We start from the raw sequence: 10,935 nt of genomic DNA on the forward strand, positions 1-10,935 counted from the left end.
TAAATGCTAAAATTAAGTGGTATAATAATGTGTTACCAATTAGCAAGTTAGCATTTACTGAATTAGCTAGCTAAAGCTAGCCAAGTTTCCACTACTATAAAATTGAGATTACATGATAATTTTAAGTTAGCTTGAATTCACCTACCCAAATATTTAAAGTTAAGAGTAACTAAAAAGTATGAGAACAAAATAAGAATCTGCCAGTTCGGCTTACTTAAAAATTGTGATGTAACTGATTGCCTCAATTTTTGGAGTTTTGCCAACTTATTCGGGTTTACAGTGCATGTCAAGTCTCAAGTCAATATTTGAGTTTCCATCTCTGTTTGAAAATTAAACAATCTAGACCAGTGGTTCTAAAACCTGTCCTGGGGTCCGTTCTTCGTACCTCGCTTAACACATCTGAGATGATTTGACAGATCCCAAATCTTCTAATCGTGATAACTGATCTCTGGCTAATTTGGTTCTTCAAACGAATTTGCGGATTGGATTAAAATATCTGGATTAAATTGTCTAAGATTACTGCGTGTTCCTGTGTTCCCTGAAGAGGGCAGATGAATCGATACTCGAAACCACAATCAGCAATGCAGCGATTGGCTGGCGTCAAGACACACCTGTCAAAAAACTTGACAAATAAAAAAAATTAACAAAACACACATTTCTGGTCAGCCAAACGACCAAACCAACATAAAAGCTATAATTGATAAATTAAATGTGCGCTGTTTTTTTTAAAAAACATGATTCCCAATTATTTATATTCACAATTCATGATTTTATAGTATTTGTACACCCTTTACATTTTTATTTCAATGTTGTAATTAGAAATTCATTTAATTTTTTTATTCAATTTGAAGCAGATTTGTTACGTGACAGTATTAAAGTTTCTTAAGGGTCAAGATCAAGCATGGCACAGAGTAACTGTACAACATGTGTGTAAACCTCCAATAAAATTATAAAGTTATTATTCTATCAAATAAATCTCTCAATCAAGTGTCTATAGTATTATACACAACATTATTATATTTTCAAATACATTTTTATATTATTATCATTATTATTATTTTAAATTCTTATTGCCCCAGGTTCAGCAATTAACTCTTGTAATAAAGTAGCAGTGGCCGGGACAGATTTTAAGTATCACCTCAAGATGCAATCTAATCCAGTTTACATTAAATAAGATGCTCCCGAGCAGGTTTAAGATAACGGACCTGTTGCTATGACAGCAAGTCCAGGATGAGCGTTGAAGAACCAAACAATCCAAGATCATGCCAAATCGTCAACACTCAAATCCAGCTAACTGAGTTAGCGGCGTATGAAGAAATGACCCCTGGAATACCCCCAGCCCTGCACATTTTGTATGTCTCCCTCATCTATCACACCTGATTCAACTCATTAGCTCATTAGTAGAGACTGCAAGACCTGAAATTGGTGAACAAAATGTGCAGGGATGGTGGCACTCCAGGACAGGTTTGAGAACCACTGATCTAGACTAACATGTATTGAACATTTAGAGATTATAGACTGCTAATCTGAGAAAATTAAAACATAGAAGTTGATCAGAATTGTTGTAGCATTATCAAGCTTCATTGTAGTGCATAGTGTAATAATTTCTTATATAGCGTCAGGTTCACATCCATTCCTGAGCTTGAAGTATATATTTTTTCATTCTATCTGATTTTATTGCACAGTTATCGAATATATGAAGAAACTTTTGTAAACCTCTTTTTTGGCACAGGTAATAATATAATATTGTCTATACAGTGCATTACTAGATAGCAAAACTATCTGAAGGCACAATACCGATTGATTAACATGGCAGAAATTTCAACTGTAAGCATATGTCAGGATATAGGACGGCAGCCTGAGAATATACAGAATGTTATGGATCACTGAGTACAGTCACTGATATCAGATTTCCTAAAGCAGTGCAGCTGAGGTATAGGCCGATTCACAACGGATGTGGTTGGATGTAATATTATATCTTTCTAGAGCCGCAGATATTCAGCCAGAAAGACCACAAGGACTTTGGTGAGATTCTCCACTGTGTGACTGTGAACCTTGTCTGCTGTGTCCTCCATGGTGTGCAGGAAGGAAGGGAACGGCGTAGCGATCATGTGCAGCACTGGAACTCCTGCAGTCAAAAACAGTATAGACAATCTTACAGCAACAAATTTTGGGCTTATATTTTTTGCTTGTCAATCTGATGGACGCTTTGTCTTACCTCTCTGAAGGAAAGGAAGATGATCATCTTCGACCGGCCCCATGTTCACATCCTTCATGAAATAGCTCTGTTCTTTGGCATGGGAAGTAAGGAGCCCCAAATTATGAAGTTTTTTCTCTGAGAAAATGCAGAAATAATATTAGAGGGGTCAAAAGTCAAGGCCATTTAGATGGTGTAAATAAGCTACCTATCGTAGGGTCTGTCTACATCGTATAATTATCATTTTCTAAACAATCAAGACATGATCGTTGCAGTACATTTTTCACTGAACTTCATTTTTTAATCTTCACATACAGTATAGACAGACATGTCAATAAATGGTATTTCCTTTTGAAGTAAGTGGCTGGTCGTTTTTACTCTAATTTAAGCCATTGCGGATCAAACATTAGTTTTAAGAGTCTTTATGGCCATTAATGATTAACCAGGATAACTTTAGCATTAATGGAAAGTCAAATCAGTCTTACCAGCAGCGATAAGGCGGTCAAACCAGCGAGCTGTGTTCTCAAAGTGATTAACAAACATGGGATCAGGGGAACCAATAAGGTCCAAAAGAACAAGGAGATCCTGCAAATATCAGCTATAACTCAATATGTTCACATACATCTTATACAATAGACACTTAACGAGACAAAAACCACGTGATTTATTTACCCTCATGTTGTTCCAAGCCTGTATGAATTTTTTTCTTCTCTAGAACATAATAGAAGATATTTTGAAGAATGTTTTGGTCTATACAATGAAAGTCAATTAACTTCAAAACATCTTTTGTGTTCCACAAACAGAAAGTCATACAGCTTTGGAAAGACATGAGTTTAGTAAATGAAGAAATGTTCATACCCCTTTAAAAACAAGTGAACACACACACACACACATACACAAGCATTATGTCTCACCACAGCGTTCAGCAGTGTGGTTTGTTTAGAACCCGCCGGGTGAGGAGTGCGGGACATGTAGTCTGCGAGGTGCCGTGAACCATATAGCGAGTCTGTCTGAGACCACTGCTCGAAAGCCTCTCCTCCATCAAAGAAGACCAACTGCAGGGTTACCCTGGACATCTACACACACACACACACACACACACACACACACACACACACACACACACACACACACACACACACACACAAGAATCTGCTGATGTGAACAGTCAATCAAATGTCCCAAAGAATCAATCATGTTTCCAAGTCCAGGGGCCCGTTCTTCGTACCTCGCTAACTCAGTTAGCTGGATTTGATTGTTGACGATTTGGCATGATCTTGGATTGTTTGGTTCTTCGAAGCTCATCCTGGACTTGCTGTCATAGTAACAGGTCCGTAAGCTTAAACCTACTCGGGAGCAGGCTTATTTCATGTAAACAGGATTAGATTGCATCTTGAGGTGATACTTAAAATCTGTCCCAGCCACTGTTACTTTATTACAAGAGTGCATTACTGAACCAGGGGCAATAATAATAATTTTAAATAATAATATAAAAATGTTATATTGTATATGTATATGAGAATGTATAATACTATAGACACAGCCACTTGATTGAGAGATTTATTTGTGATGGAATAATTACTTTATATAATTTTGTTTTTATTGGTTTACACATGTTGTACAGTTAATCTGAGCTGTGCATTAAGTGATCACGGATATTATGGGAGTGGCTTGATGCAGCGCAAGAGAGGATAATTTGATCTTGACCCATAAGAAATGTAAATACGGTCACGTTACAAATCTGCTTCAAATTAAATTAAAAATTAAATTACAACATTGAAATAAAAATGTAAAGGGTGTACAAATACTGTATAAAATCGTGAATATAAATAATTGGTAATCATGTTTAAAAAAAAAAAAAAACATTTATCATTTATCTATTATAACTTTTATGTTGGTTTGGTCGTTTGGCTGTTTCCTTATAAAGGTTCAGAAATTCGTGGGGGTTTTGTGTGTAATTTGTCAAGTTTTTTGCCAGGTGGCTTTTTAATTATATGATGTCATTACGTTGCTGTCTTGACGCCAGCCAATCGCTGCAATGCTGATCGTGGTTTCGAGTATCGATGCATCTGCCCTCTTCAGGGAAAAAAAGAACGCTCAGTAATCTTAGATCATTTAATCCAGATATTTTAATCCAATCCGCAAATTCGTTTGAAGAACCAAATTAGCCAGAGATCAGTTATCACGATTAAAAGATCTGGGATCTGTCAAATCATCTTAGATGTATTAAGCGAGGTACGAAGAACGGGCCCCTGGAGTTGTTGCTGTGGAATTCTTGTTTACTAAGGTTTTAGATTAATTTAACATAATTTATTCCACCTGGACTGTAGAGGAAGATGTTACATTATTGAACTAAGCTGTGCAAAAAAAATCAATAGCAAGTCTCCATGGATGAGTAACCATATATTTTACAGCTGCTATGTAGGTTCCCTTACACAAAGAAAATATTAATTATTTAATGTATATCGAAAATATACAGAATAATAAATTGTTACTATATTACTTTATATTGAATAATATAATACATATGGAATTGCCACTTTTAATATATTAAAAATGTTATATTCAGTAATACACTTCATAACATATACATGTACTGTACATGTGATAAAATATGGGTCTATGTGTGTGTAAATATATTTGAACATGTACTATATATTTACATTTACATGTGTGTAATATATTTACAAGATCATAAGTCAAATATATATATATATATATATAGTCTCTACTCAAAATCCTTTCCAGTCATGCAGTGTTTTGTAGCTCTTGGCTCTGTTACATGTTAAACAACAACAGACCTGACTCTGAATTCTACAGCACTGCGGTTAATCAAGTCTGGAAAAAGCTTATGTGACCTCCTCGGAGACATGTATCTTTATCTCAGGACAGCATGAACTCATGAGCTAGTAATGCTATATATCTCCAAATTTAAATTAAATGAATGACCTCTGAAATGAAGATGAAAGTGTAACACTTTGTCTCACCAGCTGCTTGTGCTTTTTGAGGTGTGGGTCCAAAGCTGTGACCAGTTCCAGCATCATAGCACATGGCACAGCTGAATCACTAGCACCCACAAACACCTTCTGTGGGTCACTTGGATTTGTAGGTATAAATTTGGAGTCATAGTGACAAGCCAAAAGCAGTCGCCGAGGAGCCTTTGGGTCTAAAACAGCCAGGACATTTGAGAAGCTAACAGGGCCACGAGGGGTTTCAGAGACGAAGGAGTCCACAGCTACAGACCAGCCCGCCGAAAGAGTATCCAGTTGAGAAAAGATGTGCTAGGATCACAGAAAATGGGACACATCAGATTTGGTCAGATCTGAGATTCAATTCAATTCAGTTCACATTTATTTGTATAGCGCTTCTCACAATACATATCTTTTCAAAGCAGCTTTACAGAAAATGCATGCGTCTACATTACAATGAATCTGTTATCAGAGGTGACTTTGTCCAAGATTAATTCGAACTAAAAATAAAACATATACCGTAGATATTCTTAAATTGATCGTGTCTTACTTTTCGAACAGCCCGACTCCCACGACTTCCTGGCTGTCGTTCAGTGAGAATGGGTCGCAGATGGGAATACCACAGTCTTCCCCAACTCACCTTCGAGACCAGCCGCTTCACCTGGGCAACTGTGGGTTTACCTGGCTGGTGATTCAGCTATGAAAGTTTAAAGACGGCAAACATGTGAAAGGTGACCGGATGCACAGAATGAAGAGCAAAATAGTCATTATTTTTATGCATGGAAAATGGCAGAGAAATTAAGATGGGGGAAAAACTTTTAAAAAAAATTATATAGCTGGTCTACCCTATTAAAAAAAGTATCCAAAGGTGTGTGTGTGGGAGGGGGGAATTTTAAGTCGTCATAATATCAAAATTGACCCCATTTTCTTTGTTAGTGCACATTACTAGTCTTGTGGTGAACAATACATCCATGCAAGTTAATCCACAAAACAACTGTCTTCGTAATCTTTAATCAAACTCTGAAAATGTACTTTCTCTGATGATGACGCTTTGGCTAGAACATCCCCTCCAACCGTCAGTCTGCTGCGAGCTTTGACAACTTGCTGAATGGTACGCATGCTTTTCTAGGTCCAATCAATTCCCAGAAGGGAAAAAAACAAGCCATGCCCTATATTTGTCTCATTCAATTGCTGTGTCCCAATTCAGAGGTTGCTTTCTTTGAAGGACTCGGACTTCGGAGGCTGCATCCTTCGTAAGGTCGGAACGAGCGTTGTTAAATGGCACGTCTAGCCTACGGAGGATTGTTCTTGTCGCCTATCAACTGTGACAGCTGCCGTTTGATGAGTGGCAGTAACGTTTGTGCTGGACTTTTTTTATATTATATTAGTTATATTAAACTAAAACAAGGTTTTAAAAACAAAACAAGGTTATACATAGGTTTAAATTACATTTGTATAATTTTGTAACAATTCTGTTGTCACAGGCACGCAATGAATTCTGGGGTAGGCAAGGCTGCGAAGGATCCTTCTGTTTTATCCTTCATTTCATGGGAAACGAACAACGCATTTAGAGGCCGCATTTGAAGGAGGATTTCAATTGGGACAGCCTTCGTCACACAGCTTCGAATGAGCCCTTTGAAGGAAGCAGCCTCTGAATTGGGACACAGCTAGCACTCCGTTTCACTCGGAAAATAGGTCACAATACTGAAGTCGGTCGCAACTTCCAGTTCATGCAGACTTAAAAGAATTTGGATTACAAAAAAAGAAAATGGATTACGAGAGCACATGGATGCCAAAAACAGTGTCTATTTACACTAAATGCAAATAGCGCGCTTTGTTGGCAAGCGCTATTTACACTAGCTCCGCCCAGCAATGCCTGGTTGGGCCACACAAGATTAATAAAGACGCACATGTTGTAACGTCTTTAGTGGTGTAGTCAGTAGAGTGTCATGGGCCTTTCAGTCAGGATGTGGAACGTGCTGCGCTGGCCACTGGGTTCAGCGTAACCCTTCAGATACAACGCGATTTACGCTATGCTGGCCAGAGCAAAGTAGGCAGAGTTTTCGAAACTTTTAGCGGGAGTTCTATACGTCTAGTCAATTGATTGTTGTTCCACCTTTTGGTCAGCAACAAATATGTTTGTATCTAAGCGATAGCACTAGCCCTGCTAATAATAAGAAGAAGTAAGAGGAAGTTTCTGTGGGTACATGAAACTCATATCCTGAGAACAGTTCGGGGAATCGTCACAGAGCGTAGCGGCGTTAGGTTAGGGGTAGGTGTAGGGAGGGCTTTTATTGTCCCATTAAAGGGATAGTTCACCCAAAATGGAAAATTCTGTCATCATTTACTCACCCTCAAGTTGTTCCAAACCTGTATGAGTTACTTTGTTCTGCTGAACACAAAAGAAGATATTTTGAAGAATGTTTGTAACCAAGCAGATAGAGCAACCATTGACTACCATAGTATTTTTTCCCCTACTATGGTAGTCGATGATTGCTCTCTCTGCTTGGTTACAAACATTCTCCTAAATATCTTATTTTGTGTTCAGCAGAACAAAGAAACTCATACAGGCTTGGAACAACTTGAGGGTGAGTAAATGATGACAGAATTTTCATTTTTGAGTGAACTATCCCTTTAAGGCGGCATTCATTTAATCAAATATAATATTTTACACTCTATGTTTTTTATTATTATTGCTTCCTGTTAATGTACAACAATACTGAGGTGCAAATAGTATGTATCTGCCAAAATAAAGTATAAATAGCATCTAATTACTATTTAATCATTTTGCAAAAAAACTGTACTTTTACATGGTGTAAAGAGAATATATTGCTATTTTCACAGTGTAAATAGCATCCAATTTCTATTTACACAGAAATAGCCGCTGCCTTTATAAAAACAATGACATGGATAAATAATTTACAATAAATACTGAAACTTTCCATAAAAACAATAATTGTCCATTTTGATTTCATGGTGACTTTAAAGGCTCTTCATTTAACCATAAACACTCACCTAAAGAATTATTAGGAACACCTGTTCAATTTCTCATTAATGCAATTATCTAATGAACCAATCACATGGCAGTTGCTTCAATGCATTTAGGGGTGTGGTCCTGGACAAGACAATCTCCTGAACTCCAAACTGAATGTCAGAATGGGAAAGAAAGGTGATTTAAGCAATTTCGAGCGTGGCATGGTTGTTGGTGCCAGACGGGCCGGTCTGAGTATTTCACAATCTGCTCAGTTACTGGGATTTTCACGCACAACCATTTCTAGGGTTTACAAAGAATGGTGTGAAAAGGGAAAAACATCCAGTATGCGGCAGTCCTGTGGGCGAAAATGCCTTTTTGATGCTAGAGGTCAAAGGAGAATGGGCCGACTGATTCAAGCTGATAGAAGAGCTACTTTGACTGAAATAACCACTCGTTACAACCGAGGTATGCAGTAAAGCATTTGTGAAGCCACAACACGCACAACCTTGAGGCGGATGGGCTACAACAGCAGAAGACCCCACCGGGTACCACTCATCTCCACTACAAATAGGAAAAAGAGGCTACAATTTGCACGAGCTCACCAAAATTGGACAGTTGAAGACTGGAAAAATGTTGCCTGGTCTGATGAGTCTCGATTTCTGTTAAGACATTCAGATGGTAGAGTCAGAATTTGGCGTAAACAGAAGGAGAACATGGATCCATCATGCCTTGTTACCACTGTGCAGGCTGGTGGTGGTGGTGTAATGGTGTGGGGGATGTTTTCTTGGCACACTTTAGGCCCCTTAGTGCCAATTGGGCATTGTTTAAATGCCACGGCCTACCTGAGCATTGTTTTTGACCATGTCCATCCCTTTATGACCACCATGTACCCATCCTCTGATGGCAACTTCCAGCAGGATAATGCACCATGTCACAAAGCTCGAATCATTTCAAATTGGTTTCTTGAACATGACAATGAGTTCACTGTACTAAAATGGCCCCCACAGTCACCAGATCTCAACCCAATAGAGCATCTTTGGGATGTGGTGGAACGGGAGCTTCGTGCCCTGGATGTGCATCTCACAAATCTCCCTCAACTGCAAGATGCTATTCTATCAATATGGGCCAACATTTCTAAAGAATGCTTTCAGCACCTTGTTGAATCAATGCCACGTAGAATTAAGGCAGTTCTGAAGGCGAAAGGGGGTCAAACACAGTATTAGTATGGTGTTCCTAATAATCCTTTAGGTGAGTGTATGTCAATAAAGAGAGTAAGGTGATAATTAGTTAGTCCAACCTTGGACCAGCAAAAAAAAAAAAAAAAACAGCTGGTTATACTATTTGTTGGATCATGGTAGACAGCTAAGGACCAGCTAATGGCCATTTTGCACCATATGATTAGCTTGAACCAGCTAAAAAAAAAAAGATGTCATGTTGATGTTCCAAAACACAGCTACAAGTTAAAGATGGATTTCCCAATATGATTTTTTTCCCAGAAAAACTGTGCAAAAGAAAAGAAATAGAAAAAAATGACTGTTGTCCTCTTACCTTGTCTTTGAACAGGTCGGGAGGTCGGGGAGGTAGGTCATACTCTATCGTTTGTTGGTTAGATAGTAATAATGCCAGTGTTAATGTCATTGCCACCAGCACGCACAAACACAGCAGCAGTAATCGCACGCGACACATGCGTGTCTGCTGGTCACAGCGCGCGACAGAACAGTTCCATCCGACAGTCGCTGCTTTGTACCGTAAGCGGCTCATCTGGTGTTTACGAGAGATGCCAAACTAGGGATTGATTAAACCTGCATGGAAGGGGAATATAGAAAAATAAGTTAAAATCCAGAATCGTACGACGAACTAAACTACTGTATAATTCCCAACATTTTAGATAATCTGGTGCACACTTAGTTATAAAATAGAACAAGTAATGAAATAATTACATAGGCAAATAATAAATAACACAGGTTTAATTCATGCAAACAACTTAGCAAATTAAATGACGAAGAACATCTTTGTTAGTGCCCACAAAAGATGCGGACCCCGAGCAGGTTTAGCAGGGCAGACACACTTACTGTACCACTAGTCCACGGCTGGCGCACCACTGCTTTATCAAATCCACTGCTGTCGCTGGAAATGAATAGCACATAGTGCTGAATGACGAGAGGATTTAGTCTGAGGAACATTTCATTACCAACGCCGGGTTGATTCGTCCTTGATATCTTGACAATGCAGGCTGTAAATGATCGTTTTCTCAGTTCTGCAGTCGGTGTTACTGAGGCAGAACAGGAAAGCTTCTCTAACTGCGTAGCTCCTCATCCCACGGACTCTGGGGTGTCCCTCGCTATCCTCACTGTTACTTTTGGCAGTGATGTAGGATAATAAATATAACATATTTCATATGCATGCATTTGAGCATAACAATACGTTTTCAATAATAGATTAAAATATTTAAATCTCTCATTAAAACGTAAAACGGAAATAAAATTAATGTATTTTGCACATATTTGCGCGTGTCAGCTGAACAAGTGTAAGTACGCCTAGTGTCACAAAAAGGAATTGCTAAAAAATAAAAAATAAATAAGAGTTTCTTAAAAACTCCCCCATTTCGCACATACAGATAGCCACGCCCCAAATCACTTTAATTATATGTAAATCTTTTGGAACAAACTAAAAACAAAAAAGCGCTGAAAACATGAAATGCTTTGAAAGCACTGGATATGTATGTAATTTTTCAGTGTTTTCACCTTTTTAGGGAAACCAGCATGCCTTAATTTGAATAATATTTTATCATAAAA

At 38.2% G+C, this 10,935-nt stretch overlaps 1 protein-coding gene across 1 annotated transcript; it reads right to left on the reverse strand.

The window, feature by feature from the left end:
• Positions 1-1,061: 1,061 nt before the first annotated feature.
• qpctlb (glutaminyl-peptide cyclotransferase-like b) lies at positions 1,062-10,687 on the reverse strand. The gene is made up of 8 exons (XM_079835450.1): positions 10,213-10,687; positions 9,689-9,942; positions 5,717-5,863; positions 5,185-5,478; positions 3,112-3,273; positions 2,683-2,782; positions 2,219-2,335; positions 1,062-2,128 (listed from the first exon to the last, which is right to left on the reverse strand). Exons 2-8 carry the CDS (start codon positions 9,899-9,901, stop codon positions 1,983-1,985), a joined length of 1,179 nt encoding a protein of 392 aa, XP_079691576.1. The 5' UTR covers positions 9,902-9,942; positions 10,213-10,687; the 3' UTR covers positions 1,062-1,982.
• Between the last annotated feature and the right edge of the window lie 248 nt (positions 10,688-10,935).

This window comes from Gobio gobio, assembly GCF_949357685.1.
Source record: "Gobio gobio genome assembly, chromosome: 14".
In the NCBI taxonomy this organism is placed as follows: domain Eukaryota; kingdom Metazoa; phylum Chordata; class Actinopteri; order Cypriniformes; family Gobionidae; genus Gobio; species Gobio gobio.

Coding starts and splice junctions, on each gene's coding strand:
- qpctlb (XM_079835450.1), bottom strand. CDS start 9,901: ATGAGCCGCTTACGGTACAAAGCAGCGACTGTCGGATGGAACTGTTCT. Junction 5,479..5,716: donor GGAGTCGGGCTGTTCGAAAA/GTAAGACACGAT, acceptor CTGTGATCCTAG/CACATCTTTTCTCAACTGGA. Junction 3,274..5,184: donor TCAAAAAGCACAAGCAGCTG/GTGAGACAAAGT, acceptor GTGTGTGTGTAG/ATGTCCAGGGTAACCCTGCA.